The 15,139-nt window shown below is 41.3% G+C and overlaps 1 protein-coding gene across 4 annotated transcripts in view; it reads left to right on the forward strand.

The window, feature by feature from the left end:
* Window positions 1-15,139, forward strand: part of LOC132389643 (YLP motif-containing protein 1-like) — a 163,778-nt gene that overhangs the window by 68,378 nt on the left and 80,261 nt on the right. For all 4 annotated transcript variants that reach the window (XR_009510639.1, XR_009510638.1, XM_059962175.1 and 1 more), the window contains exons 7-13: window positions 697-790; window positions 3,230-3,455; window positions 3,905-3,997; window positions 4,160-4,334; window positions 4,870-5,018; window positions 6,546-6,691; window positions 7,839-7,901. Coding sequence is in view for 2 of the 4 variants with exons in the window: in XM_059962175.1 (XP_059818158.1) it covers window positions 697-790; window positions 3,230-3,455; window positions 3,905-3,997; window positions 4,160-4,334; window positions 4,870-5,018; window positions 6,546-6,691; window positions 7,839-7,901 (946 nt within the window). In the remaining 2 variants the exon portion in view is untranslated. The remainder of the gene's footprint in view (window positions 1-696; window positions 791-3,229; window positions 3,456-3,904; window positions 3,998-4,159; window positions 4,335-4,869; window positions 5,019-6,545; window positions 6,692-7,838; window positions 7,902-15,139) is intronic.

Here is a 15,139-nt window from a genome sequence, read left to right on the forward strand (position 1 = left end):
CCTCAGAGGATCTTTCCCCGACTTAACATGTTGATACAACCATGACTATGGCATACAGGGGCTCGACTTAATTAGGAATTTGAGGAAGTTTGGTACATCACCAAAGACTAGTAAATTTCCACTTAAGTATCTTGGAAAGCATTCTGGCTGGTTGCATCACTCTCTGGTACGGAGTGCCAAACGAGAGGCTTCAGAGGTTAGACAGCTCCATCACAGATGCAAGCCTTCCCATCGTAGAGGACATGTTCGAAAGCTGGTGCCTTTAGGAAGGAGATATCGATCATTAAGAACCCTCATCATCCAGAACATGCTATCTTCTCAATGCTACCATCGGGGATGAGGTAAAGGAGCCTGAATACACAGTCTACCTTCTAGAAACAGTTACTTCAACTCTGCTGTCAGATTTCTGAATGGTTCAGGAACACTTCCTCTTCTGCACTGTATATTTAATTTATAGTAATTTGTTATGTCTATATTGTATCGCTGCCACAAAACAACATATTTCATGACGTCAGTGACAATAAATCTGATTCTGATCTGTATTGCTTTTCTTGTGCTTGAAGCAAGACAGATATTTGACCCATGAAATAAAATTTCTAGTCTAAGTCAGTATGGTTATACTTGTTATACCTGTAGCTTTCTGTTTCCTTTACCAGAATTAAACCCAATGATTGAACTTTTTTTCTTGTACTTCAGTGAGTTACAGGAGATTGGCAAAACAGATTCCACTGGAATGCCTCCAGTAATTCAAGATTACCAAAACTCTAAAACTGGTAAAGACTTTTACAAGGTAAGAGGATATCCAGTTAGCATTAAGAAAAATGGAATGATAAGAGTATTTGAGTTGTCTATGGCAATTACATGAAAAAGTTCAGCAGCATTTGAAAAGATAGTTGCCATTTTTTTTTTTTTGCTTTGTTATCCCTAAAGGGGACAAGAGAGAATATGTCTCCTTGAAGGATTGCTGAAGAGATTGTGGAGGCATTTGTAGTAATTAAAGAATCATTACAGTCAGGAATGGTTCCATCTCACTCCAAGGGGGAAAAGGACAAGAAATTATAGGCCAGTTAGCCTAACTTAAGTGGTTGGTAAAATTTTAGAATCCATTATTAAGGATGAAATTCTAGGATACCTGGAAACATTTGATAAAATAGGCCAAAGTCAGCATTGATTCCGTAAAGGGAGATCTTGCTTGACAAATGCGTTGGAATTCTTAGAGCAAGTAACAAGCAGGATAGCCAAAGCAGAGCTGGTGGATTTTACTAATTTGGATGGTATGGTAGTACAGAAGAAATATTGGCATGGATAGAACATTATCTGACTAGCAGAAGGCAAAGTGTGGAACAACGGGTTTTTTCAGGTTAGCTGCCAAAGACTAATGGTGTTCCACAAGGGTCGGTGTTGAATTCGATATCATTCATGTTAATAATCCTAATGACAGAATTGATGGCTTTGTGACAAAGTTTGTGAATGGTACAAAGATAGTTGGAGAGGCAGGGGATCCGCAGAAGGGCTTAGACAGATTTGGAGAATGGTCAAGGAAGTGGCAGATAGAAAACAATGCAGGGAAGTGTATGGTCATGCACTTAGGTAGACGGGACAAAGGCACTGATTATTTTTGAGAAGGGGAGTGATCTCAGAAATCAGAGGTGGAAAGAAGCTTTTGAGTTCTAGTGCAGGATTCCCTAAAGGTTGAGGTGTTAGTGAGGAAAACAAATGCAATATTCTTGTTAATTTCAGGAGCACTAGAATGTCAAAGCAAGGCTGTAATGCTAAGGCTTTATAACACATTGGTCAGATCACACATGGAGTACTGTAAGTAGTTTTGGAGCCCGTATGTAGGGACAGATCTGCTGCTGTCGGAGAGGTTCCAGAGGAGGTTTTAAAGAACAATCCTGGGGACAAGAAGGTTATCTTTTAAGGAGCTTTTGATGGTTCTGGGCCTATATTCATTGGAATTTAGAAGACTGAGGAAGAATCTCATTGAAACCTTTAGAATATTGAAAGGCCTGGATAGAGTGGACGTGCAGAGGATATTTCCAGAAGTATGAGAGTGTAGGACCAGAGGCATAGCATTAGAATACAAGGATGTTCTTTTAAAACAGAGCTGAAGATGAATTTCTAAATCCAGAGGATGGTGTATCTGTGGAATTTATTGCCACAGGTAGTAGTGGAGGCAAAGTCATTGGTTATATTTAAACGGGAGATTGATAAGTTCTTGATCAGTAAGAGTGTGAAAGGTTAAGGGAAGAAGGCAAGAGAAGAGGGTTGAATTGGAATGATAAATCATCGATGTTAGAATGGTGAAACAGACTTGGTAGGTTAAATGGCCTAATTCTACTCTGATGTTATGATCAATGTAGTCCTCTGTGTGGAGCCATAGGAGATGGGTGAGATACTAAATGAATATTTCTCATATTTATCCTGTGGATAAAGTCATAGAAGCAAGGTGATGACCTAAAATAAAAATCTATATTACAAAAATTGAGGTGCTGCCAGTCTTAAAGTGTATAAAGGGAAATAAATCCCCAGAGCCTAAGCAAGTGTATCATAGGATATTGTGGTAAGGCACCTAAGAAATTGTGGGGACCTTGGCAGATATACTTGTGTCGCCTTTAGTACTGGATAGGGTACTGGAAGATTTGGAGAGCAGCTTATGTGACTTTATTTAAGAAGAATTGTAAAGACTAGCGTCACATCAACGAACATAGATTTCTCCAATTCTAGTGATATCTTCTCTCCCCCTTTTCTCTTTTCCATTCCCCATTCTTGCTCCCTTCTTATACTTTCTCGTCTCCTCACCAGCCTAGCATCTCCATTTCATGCCCCTTTTCCCTTTTCTCCCATAGTCCCTTCTGCTGCCCTATCAGATTCTTTGTCTTTACCTTTCCACCTGTCACCTCCAAGCTACTCACTTCATCCCCCTCCCCACCCACCTACCTTCCCTCTCACCTGGCTTCACTTACCACCTTCAAGCTTGTACTCCATCCCCTTCCCCCCCACTTTCTCCTGCCTGACCGGCATTTTGTTTGTGCTACTTTGTAACTTACTGTGGGTTTGACTAAAAATTACAGCTTTTTTTTTTACTGTTATATTATTCTGAGATAGTTTTGTTTGGTAGCCTTACATGGTACATGCATATGGTTTTTAATATCTTGAGATTTGTAGTGCCTGTGTTCTATGCAAACATCTTACTCACGTCATTGCTTTTTCCTAAATGTCATTGTAGGATATGACAAAAACCGAAAACTCATTACTTGGACCTGGACCATCTGCTGCTCCTATCCAGTCAGAGCGTTGGGATACAGATACATTCCATGGCTTATGGGATTCTGTGTCTCAACCTAAAAATCCCGATTCTAATTATGGTTACAGTGAGCCTTCATCTATCTCGACTGCTCCTCTAAACAAGGCACCACCAATTCAGAAAACAGTTGATTATGGACATGGACGTGGTAAGTATGAAATTGACAATTGCTTGCATTTATCTAATATGTTCAAAGCAGTAAATAATCCTTGGACCCTTCACTAAAACGTAGTATCCAAAATGGCATTGCCGTGGGGAAAATTTAGAGTGTAGAGCCTAAAACTTGGTTTATTTAGGACAATGAAGTGTGCATATTTCTTTTCTGCACGTAGGGTTTCTGTCATGTACCATTCCTGGCACTTTTGAAGTGCTTCCAAGTTCAAAGTTTTTCTTTATAAGTTACGTTTTTTTCACCACTATTATTGTTAAACCTCGCAACGGCACCCTTTTTCAGCAGCAAAATTCTATTTTCAGGCTTCTTTGTATGAGTTGCTAAAATGAGAATCTGCAAAATCCCTTGATAAATGTAAACATTGAAAAGCGTTACTTTTGAGTGGGTTATTCACAAAAAGAACTTCATTTTATTTTCTCATTCAGATTCAGGACCACCAGGAAGGATTGAACAGATCCCTTATGGTGAACGAGTTTCACTTGGCCCTGAGCCAGTACGGGAAAGGATGTATGATAAAGGTAGGCTGACAGTTGTGAAGTACTTTTCCTGATCATTGAAAGCACCAAAATCTTTTATTGTATTTGAAGTCCCATACAATTTTGCTAGTACATTTATAAATGTGACCAAATGTGTCAAATAGCCTGCAGACATTACATTCAAGTGTTTCCCTTTCTACTTAGATGTACTAGGCCCTCGAGATCGTTTCGGAGACAGAGATTCGTTTTTAGAACGAAGGGGAGATCCTTATTTGGATCGCAGAGATTTTGATAGAGAGCATGATCCATACAGGGATAGATCGATGGGCGATTTTGAAAGGGAAGGATTTGATCGTGAAAGATTTGGGCGTGAAGAAAGGTAAGTGTGATACCCATTTCAATAATCAAGGTGAAGAATACTGTACACTGAATAAATACTTCTACGCCACATCGAGAGAATATTTATGAAGATAGCCAAATCACAATATTCATTTCTTTTTGTAACTGAACCCAAAATAATGACACAATATTCTAATAGATGCAAAGGTATGATAGATTGAGATAGCTATGATGTGGCAGATTCAGGGATGTATTTCCCTGAGCTGGAGTGTTTACAACTGGGTGGGTGTGGGGGGGGGGGGGGTCTCAGACTTAAAATAAAGAGATGGCCATTCCAGGAGAAAATGAGAAGATGCGTTTCACTTGCAGCATAGTAGATCTTTGAAACTCTCTACGCAACATCTGTGGAGGCTCAGTCACTGAGCGTAGTTGGATATCAAGGGAATAAGAGGCTTTGGAATTAGCAAGGAAAAGTAGCACTGATGAGAACTTATCAGGCGCTGGTGCTTTTCATTTACCATGTAGGTAAACAAAATCCTTTTTCCAGTAATTATTTTTGTATGCTTCATTTACAGAATGCCTCATGGTCCACCTGGTAGATCAAGTGGATATCACAACTATCAGGACAATAAAGACCCTTTCAACCGAGGGGGATTTGAAAGGCCACAATTTGATCGCTTAACTGATCGACCACCATTTGATCATACACCGACTGGTTTTGGAGGTAACTATTGTAGATCTATTAGTATTATGTTCATCATTCACATTCATGAATTGGTAATTTGCAATATTGACTGTGTGACAGTTCATCTGAATACAATTAAATAGGTGTGTTACACCAGATCTACTTCAGACTGTTGCATTAAATGTTCAATTTTTAGCCATTCGTGTGATTTCAGATGTATTGGTTGTTTAAGGTCCTTGTGCTGCTAAATTGAGCTCAATAGTATGATTAGAAATACATATTTTGTTGATAGATTCAGTTACGTTGGAACCATCTCTAGGTAGGAATAAAATCTCAGAAGGAATCCATTATTTTGCATTCTTTAAGTCAACCATCGTGGAACGCAATCCCTCCGTAATCTCTTGCCTGTACTCTTTTCGATCATTATCTAAATTTACGTGGGTGCCACTTTTCCATTTAGCTACCTAGCTTTCATTTATGATACTAAGATAGGTGGCGTTGTGGATATTGAAGTAGGTTTTCAAAGCTTGCAGAGAGATTTAGGCCAGTTAGAAGAGTGGGCTGAAAGATGCGTGAGGTGCTACATTTTGATAGGAATAATCAAAATAGGGCATACATGGTAAATGGTAGGGCATTGAGGAATGCAGTAGAACAGAGTGATCTAGGAATAACGGTGCATAGTTCCCTGAAGGTGGAATCTCATGTGGATAAGGTGGTGAAGAAAGCTTTTGGTATGCTGGCCTTTATAAGTCAGAGCATTGAGTATAGTGGTTGGGATGTAATGTTAAAATTGTACAAGGCATTGGTAAGGCCAAATTTGGAGTATTGTGTACAGTTTTGGTCACCGAATTATAGGAAAGATGTCAACAAAATAGAGAGAGTACTGAAGAGATTTACTAGAATGTTACCTGGGTTTCAGCATCTAAGTTACAGAGAAAGGTTGAACAAGTTAGATCTTTTTTCTTTGGAGCGTAGATGGTTGAGGGGGGACTTGATAGAGGCATTTAAAATTATGAGGGTAATAGATAGAGTTGACGTGGATAGGCTTTTTCCATTGAGAGTAGGGGGGATTGAAACAAGAGGACATGAGTTGAGAGTTAAGGGGCAAAAGTTTAGGGGTAACACGAGGGGGAACTTCTTTACTCAGAGAGTGGTAGCTATGTGGAACGAGCTTCCATTAGAAGTGGTAGAGGCAGGTTCGATTTTGTCATTTCAAAAAAAAAATTGGATAGGTATATGGACAGGAAAGGAATGGAGGGTTATGGGCTGAGAGCAGGTCAGTGGGACTAGTTGAGAGCAAGCGTTTGGCACAGACTAGAAGGGCCGAGATGGCCTGTTTCTGTGCTGTCATTGTTACATGGTTACCATTGCATTGTATTGTTTGTTAAGGTGTTTTAATATGAAGAAGTTTTGAGCCTTTTGAATTATTTGATCTGTCATATAAGATTATTCTTTTTTTGATATCGTGTTCTGATTGATGAGCTGAGGGTCATTTTGTAGTATTTTTATCTTTACTCTTAAACTAATTTGTCACTGTGGGATCTCTTCACTTTCCAAATATTTCAGGTGAAAGAAGAGGATATTCTGATGAGAGGATACCTGCCTCAGCCCCTCATCCAGCACATCCTCCTCCACGTGTTGAAAAAAAACCAGAAAGCAAAAATGTTGACGATATTCTAAAAATGCCTGGCAGACAAAGTCGCCCTGATAGGGTGAGTTAAGTTGATCTGTTTCATGTGTTTTGTAGTCATAGCACCTTCTGTGGAAGTTGAGTTAACCAGTTATATGTAATGTTTGAGTGGAATTTTGAAGCTATGTTATAGAAATGCAGTGAAATAGATTGTAGTCAAACCCTTCCTCTTGAGTCAATGAAATCAGTTTTCAAAGACCTGCAGAGTCTTAAGTCCATAATCAAAGTACCAGTAGAACAGTATAGATATCTTAGTGTCTTGCAATTATTTGTATTACAACTCTGAAAATCATGAGACCTTTATGCACAAATTGGTTTGAATCCTGCAAACAACAAATTTACAATTTACCCATTTAGTTTAGATCATATATATATAATTTTTCCAGCAAACCTGGCATATTTAAGCATGGGGAATGGAGTCCCAGTGTGCGTAAAAGCAGTGCAGTAAATAGAACCTTGGTGAATTTAAAGGAAGTGCTGGAAAAGAGATCTTGTTGAGTTTCAAAGGAGTGCAGGAGATGGGGCCCAAATGAGATTAAAGGGAACATGGGAAATGGTACAATGTGGCAAAACATCTGGATTTCTCAAAAATTATGCAGCTGGTTATTGGAGTTTTGCTCTACCAAAAAAAAAAATCATGCTCAGTTACTGACTGAAACTGCACAGCCCTCTGAGGTAGAGAATTCTAGAGGTACCCCACTGTCAATGTGAAGAAATTTCTCACTTCGGTCAGAAATAACCCACTTCTGATTCTAAGACCATGGCTCCTATTTCTTGGTTCTTCAGCATGGGAAAACATCTTTACTATACCTATCATGTATAGCCCTCCTAAGAACTTAGTGAGTTCTATCTGGTTAGCTCCCAACCATCTGAGCTCCAGTGATTAATGGCATAGCTGACTTAACCTGTCCTCATATTGCAACCTGCCATTCCAGGAGCTAACCTTTGCTGCACTCTCTCTTAGTGTCCATCCTTTTTTAGGTGAGAAGACCAGAATTGTACACCGTTATTCCATATGTGGTCTCATCATTCCCCTTATAACTATAGTAAGACCTGCACTTGAATCACTTCGCAGTTAAATACAGTCTGTCTTCCTACAGGCCTGGAGCACGTGCATATCTACAATAACTTTTAACATTGCTTTCATTATTTTTCCTGATGTATTACAGATTGTAGTTATTATGCGAGGACTCCCTGGCAGTGGGAAGACACATGTTGCAAAACTCATTCGTGTAAGTAACTCTTTTGATGAAAAAATATTAAAATTTTATCCTTTTTGGAAGCATTGTGTAGGAGATCCCTTAATACTTGTGAGACTACATAATTTGTATTACACAGAGCAAAATGGGTCATGTTGGAATGTGCAATTTGCCTTCACACTTCTAATTAGGAAGGGATATATTGGGCAATCTACTGTACTTATCCCTTGCTATTGGCAGCTTGTGCCTTGACATGCATATGTATCCTCATTGATCATCTGTACTGTAAATTGTTCAGGGTGCACAAGGTATGAACTCCTGGCTTAAGTTTTCTGGAGAGTGTGCACCTCCTACAAATTATCATTGGGGAAATTGAGCTGAGATGTCAAGGAAATGAGTGCGGTTAGGAGAATAGTAGGGTAGTGTTAGTGGGAGAGTTTCAGTTTTCCTGTATTGACAAGGCCACACCGAGTTCAAAGAGCCTGGTTGGGATAGAACTTACGCTGTGTATTCATTATAGTTTACTCTCACAATATATACAGAGGAACCTACTTGGCAAGGAGCTCCTGAGGGAACAAGGAGGGCCAAGCAGCTGTGGTGGCCCTCTGGGTCCAATGACCATAATTCTAGTAGTTCAAAATAGTTACAGAAAGCAATAGAATATCTCCTCAGGTTCAGGTCCTGGACTGGATCAGGATCTAGCTGGAGTCAATTAGGCAACTATATTTAAAGGCAAAAGAACAGTTGGCAAGTTGGAACCTTTTAAAAGGGTCATGTAAAGACACTATGGCCAGCACATAGTGAAGGTAGACACATCAAATTAAAGAAACCCTGGCTGGCGGGAGATATTGAGGCTCTGGTCATGAAAAAAGTGTACATCACTTTTAGGCAGCTGAGTGCAAATGAATCCCTCCCTTAAAAGAGAAATCAGATGGGCAAAAATACTCTGAAATAGATTTAGCAGGCAAGCTTGAAGATAATTCTTCAGTTATATTAACAGTAATAGGGTGACGATGGAGAGACTAGGTCCTCTTAAGGGCCACAGGAAATAAAATTTTTAATGCCTATTTCTTTTCAGAGTTTGTTAAAACAAAATAACATGGGTGCTAAACAAGTGAGGGTAATAAGTAATGCACACAAAATGCTGGAGGAATTCAGCATGTAGTGAGGTCTTAGAACAGGTATATTATGAGGAAGGGGCTATTTGTCGTCTTGAAATGTTAAGGTGGGCAAATCCCAAGAGCTTGACCAAGTACATCCCCAAACCTCAGAAGATATTGTGGAGGCACTTGTAGAGATATTTGCATTGTTGTTGGCCACTAAAAAAAGTTCCAGAAGACTGGTGGGTAGCTAATGTTATTCCATTGTTCAAGAGTAGTAAGGATAATCATTTGGTACCTGGTGAGGCTGACTTCATTTGTAAGGAAGTTACTGGAAGGAATTCTGAGGTACAAGATCCACTGTCACTGGAATAGTCTAGGCCTGATCAGGAATGGCATGGCTTTGTGTGTGGGAGATCATATCTGACAAATCTTTTGGAGTTTTCTGTAGCGGTAACTAAGGAGATAGATGAAGGTTCGGCAGTGAATGTTGTCTACGTGAACTTTTGTAAGGCCTCTGACAGGATCCCACCTGGGAGGCTGATCTAGAAGGTTAGGTCAGCGGGTTCAGGGGTGCTGTCAAGGTGCATTCAGAATTGGCTTGATGATGGGAAGCAGAGAGTGATGGTTGAATTTGATTCTCTGACTCAAGGCCTGTGATGAGAGGGATGTCCCAGGAATCAGTGTTGGGACCTCTGTTATTTCATTATATATCTAAACAATTTGGCTACGTCTGTACATGGCAAGATTAGCAAATTTGCCAATGATACTAAATTAGGGGAATGAGCTGATTGTGAAGCAGGTTACAGATCTTGATCAGTTAAGGAGATGGGATGAGGAATGGCAAATGGATTTCAATTTGGATAAGTATGAGGAGATGCTTTTTGAATATTCAAGCCAGGGTAGAACTTACATGTTGAATGCAAAGCACTGGTGACTGTTGTGGATTGGAGTTCAAAGTTAATTTATTATCAAAGTACATATATGTCATCATATACAACTCTGAGTCATTTTCTTATGGGTATGATCAATAAATCCATAACAGAATAATAACCATAATAGAATCAATGAAAGACTGCGGGCATTCAGCCAGTGTTCACCCATATATGTGAGTATGTTCCTCTGTCCCACTACACTCATTGCTAAAAGCAGCCACGCAAGTAGACAGGATGGTGAAGAATGGGAGTATTTTCAGTCAGGACATCAAGTTTAGGAGTAGGGACATTAGGGACTACCTGTGGGAAGCCTCTGGCACTGTCTGGCCCTGTAGCTCAGAAGGGTAGGGAACTGAGGAGGATGACAGCAGTAATAGGGAACTCTATAGTCAGGAGAACAGATAGGTGATTCTGTAGATGTGAAAATGTTTCTGAACATGTCCACAGTTTCCTGAAAAGAGAGGCTCAGTAGCCAGAAGTCATGGTAAATATTGGTACTAATGACATGGGTAGATAAAGGGAGGAAGTCCTGAAGAAAGAAGATGGGGAGTTACAAAGGAAGCTGAGAAGCAAGACTTCATGGGTAGTAATCTTGGGATTGTTCCCTTTGCAATGCAACAGTGAGGATAGGAATGGAAAGAAATGGCAGATAAATGTCTGGCTAAAGAATTGGAGCAGGGAGCAGGGAATCAGATCTCTGGATATTTGGGATCTCTTAGGGCAGGTGTGAGCTGTACAAATGGGATGGGTCGCACTTGAATCTGAGGAGGACCACTATTCTTGCGGGAAGGTTTACTAGAGCTGCTGGGAGTGGTTTAAACTAATATGGCAGGGGGATGGGAGCCAGTATGATAGAGCTGAGGATGAGCCAACAGGTTTACAACTAGTTGATGGATGTAACATGAATGTAAGGAAGGTCAAGCCAATGATTGGGTACAAATGTAGATGGAACAAAGAGTTAAGTTGAACAGCAGAGGCAAAATTCAAAAGGGGGAAGAAAGCAAGACTGAAAGGATTGTATATAAATGCACATAGCATTCAGAATAAGGTGGATGAACTCATGGCGCAATTAGAGATTGGATGGTATGATGTGGGCATCACTGAGTCGTGGCAGAAAGGCCATAGTTGGGAGCTTAACATCAAAGGATATACTTAGTATCGAAAGGATGGGCAGGAAGGCATATGTGGTAGTGTGGCTCTATCAGTAAGAGATGGAATTACAACTTTAAAAGGAAGTCACATAGGGTCAGTGGTGGTTGCATTTTTGTGGGTGGAGTTAAGAAACTGCAAGGGTTAAAAACTGTTATGGGAATCATATATAGGCCTCCAAATAGTAGCCAAGATGTGGGGTTGAGATTGCAAAGGGAGCTGGAAAAGGCATGTAATAAGGGTAAAGACACAATTGTAATGGGGGACCATATGCAAGGGGATTGGGAAAATCAGGTTGGTGTCAAATCACAGGAGAGGGAATTTGTTGAATGCCTATGAGATGTGCTTGAGCCAACTCGGGAAGGCTATCTTAGATTGGGTGTTCTGTAATAACCCAGATCATATTAAGAAGCTTAACGTAAAGGAACCCTGAGGAGGCAGTGATCATAATATGACTGAATTCATACTACATTTTAGAAGCATAGATCACATGTATCAGTATCATGATGGAATAAAGGGAATTACAGAGGCATGAGAGAGTACTTTTCCAGGGTGGATTTCACAGGGTGCAGGATAGATATGTCCCACAGAAGTATTTGTTCTCAAATGACACGGGTAGACAACTGTGGCTGACAAGGGAAGTTAAAGGACTACATAAAAGCCAAGGAAAGGGCATATCAGGTAGCAAAAGTCAGGAGCAATTGGATGATTGGGAAGCTTTCCAAATCTTAACAAAAGGCAACTAAAACAGCTACAAGAAGGGAAAAGATGAAATATGAGAGCAAGCAACACGCACAAAATGCTGGTGGAACGCAGCAGGCCAGGCAGCACCTACAGGAAGAAGTAGAGTCGATGTTTCCGGCCGAGACCCTTCGTCAGGACTAACTGAAAGAAGAGATATTAAGAAATTTGAGAGGGGGAGGGGAGATCCGAAATGATAGGAGAAGACAGGAGGGGGAGGGATGAAGCTAAGAGCTGGAAAGTTGATTGGCAAAAGGGATACACGGCTGGAGAGGGAGAGGGTCATAGGAAAAGAGGCCTGGGGAGAAAGAAAGGGGGAAGGGAGCACTAGAGGGAGATGGAGAGTAGACAAGGAGTGATTGTGAAAGGGACAGAGAGAGAAAAAAGAGAGTGAGAGCAAGGGGGGAGGGGAAAATAATTAAGGGATTGGGTAAGAAGGGGAGGAGGAACATTAACGGAGATTAGAGAATTGAATGTTCATGCCATCGGGTTGGAGGCTACCCAGACGGAATATAAGGTGTTGTTCCTCCAACCTGAGTGTGGCTTCACCTTGACAGTAGAGGCAGCCATGGATAGACATGAGAATGGAAATGGGACCAGGAATTAAAATGTGTGGCCACTGGGAGATCCTGTTTTCTCTGGCAGACTGAGCATAGGTGTTCAGCAAAACGGTCTCTCAGTCTGTGTTGGGTCTCACCTATATATAGAAAGCCGCACCGGGAGCACCAGATACAATATATCACACAAGCCGACTCACAGACAGAAGGACTATCTGGGGCCCTGAATGGTGATGAGGGAGGAAGTGTAAGGGCAGGTGTAGCACTTGTTCTGCTTGCAAGGATAAGTGCCAGGAGAGAGATCGGTGGGAAGGGATGGGGGGGACGAATGGACAAGGGAGTCGCATAGGGAGCAAACCCTGCAGAATGCAGAAAGGGGGGAGGGAAAGATGTGCTTGGTGGTGGGATCGTTGGAGGTGGTGGAAGTTATGGAGAATTATATGTTGGACCCGGAGGCTGGTGGGGTGGTAGGTGAGAACAAGGAGAACCCTATCCTTAGTGGGGTGGCGGGAGAATGGAGTGAGAGCAGATGTGCGTGAAATGGGAGAGACGCGTTTGAGAGCAGAGTTGATGGTGGAGGAAGGGTAGCCTCTTTCTTTAAAAAAGGAAGACATCTTCGTCATGAGAGCAGATATGGTGGAGATGGAGGAATTGCGAGAAGGGAATTTTTGCAAGAGACAGGGTGGGAAGAGGAATGGTCCAGGTAGCAGTGAGAGTCCATAGGCTTACAGTAAACATCAGTAAATAAGCCGTCTCCAGAGATAGAGACAGAAAGATCAGGAAAGGGGAGGGAGGTGTTGGAACTGGACCAGATAAATTTGAGGACAGGGTGAAAGTTGGAGGCAAAGTTAATGAAGGCAACGAGCTCAGTGTGCGTATAGGAAGCAGCGCCAATGCAGTTGTCGATGTAATGAAGGAAAAGTGGGGGACGGATACCAGTATAGGCTTGGACTGTTCTACAAAACCATCAAAAAGGCGGGCACAGTTGAGACCCATATGGGTGCCCATGGCTACACCTATAGCTTGGAGGAGGTGGAAGGAGCCAAAGGAAAAATTATTAAGAGTAAGGACTAATTCCGCTAGACGGGGGAGAGTGGTGGTTGAGGGGAACTGGTTAGGTCTGGAATTTAAAAAGAAGCGGAGAGCTTTGAGACCTTCCTGGTGGGGGATGGAGGTATAGAGGGACTGGATATCCATGGTGAAAATAAGGCGGTGGGGGCCAAGGTACCTAAAATCATTGAAAAAATTCATAAGAGTGGAATTGGAACAAGGTGTGGTGAAGTCGAGACAGTTGATGTCCCGTCGACAGTTAGCAATAAAGAGAATCAGAGCAGGCAGAAGATAAGCGGGATAGCAAAGTAGCCAATAATATAAAACAGGATACCAAATTTTTTTTCAGTTATATAAAGAGGTGAGAGCTGGAAAATGATGCTGATGAGGTAGTAATGGGGGACAAAGTAATGGCAGATGAACTTAACGGGGACTTTACATCTGACTTTACGGGGAGGACAGTAGCTGTATGCCAAAGGTCCGTGAGTGTCAGGGTGCAGGAATGAGTGCTATTGTTAGGCAAACTCAAAGGTCCTAAGGTGGATAAAGCTCCTGGACCAGATGGACTACATCCCAGAGTCCTGAGAGAGGTAGTTGAAGAGATGCATTGGTCATGATCTTTCAATAATCACTTGATTCTTGCATGGTCTCAGAGGGCTGGAAGATTGCAAATATCTCTCCACTCTGAGAAGGGAGGAAGGCAAAAGAAAGGAAATTATAAGCCAGTTAGCCTAACCTCAGTGGTTGGGAAAGTGTTATAGAGTCTATTATTAAGGATGAAGTTTCAGGGTACTTGGAGACTAATGATGAAATAAGTCAAAGTCAGCATGGTTTCTGTAAAGAGAAATCTTGCCTGACAAATCTGTTGGAGCTTTTCGAGGAAATAACAAGCAAGTAGACAAAGGAGAGGCAGTAGATGTCATTTACTTGGATTTTCAGAAGGCACACATAAGGTGCCGCACATGAGGCTGCTTAACAAGAGAAAATCCTATGATGTTACAGGAAAGATACTGGCATGGATAGAGAAATGGCTGACAGGCATGAGGTAGCAAGCGGGAATAAAGGGGGGCCTTTTGTGGTTAGCTGCCGTGGACTAGTATTTCTCAGGGGTCAGGATTGGGATCGCTGCTTTTTACATTGATTTAGATGATGGAATTGATGGTTTAGTGGCAAAATTTGTGGATGATGTGAAGATATGTGGAGGAGTAGGTAGTGCTGAGGAACCAATATGATTACAGCAGGACAAGTTGGAAGAATAGGCAAAAAAGTGGCAGATGGAATGCAGTTGGGAAATGTATGATAATACATTTGGTAAAAAGAACAATAATGCAGACTACTATCTAAAAGTGGAGAAGATTCAAATAACAGAGGTGAAGAGCAAATTGAGAGTCCTAGTGCAAGATTCCCAGAAGGTTAGTTTATAGGTTGAGTCTGTGGTAAAGAAGACAAATGTAACATCAGCATTTATTTCAAGGTGAATAGACAATAGTTAGGCCACACTTGGCAGCTTTGAGCCTGTACTCACTGGAATTTAGAAGAATGCATGGAGATCTCATTGAAACCTACCTAATGTTGAAGGGACTAAATAGGGTGGATGTGGAGAGAGTGTTTCCTATAGTGGGGGGTATCCAGAACTAGAAGGCATAGCCTTATAATAGAAGGTGCGACCTTTTAGAGCAGAGTTAAGAAGGAATTTTTTTAGCCAGAAAGTAGTGAATCTGTGGAATGTTCTGCCGCAG

This window comes from Hypanus sabinus, chromosome 2, assembly GCF_030144855.1.
Source record: "Hypanus sabinus isolate sHypSab1 chromosome 2, sHypSab1.hap1, whole genome shotgun sequence".
Lineage (NCBI taxonomy): Eukaryota > Metazoa > Chordata > Chondrichthyes > Myliobatiformes > Dasyatidae > Hypanus > Hypanus sabinus.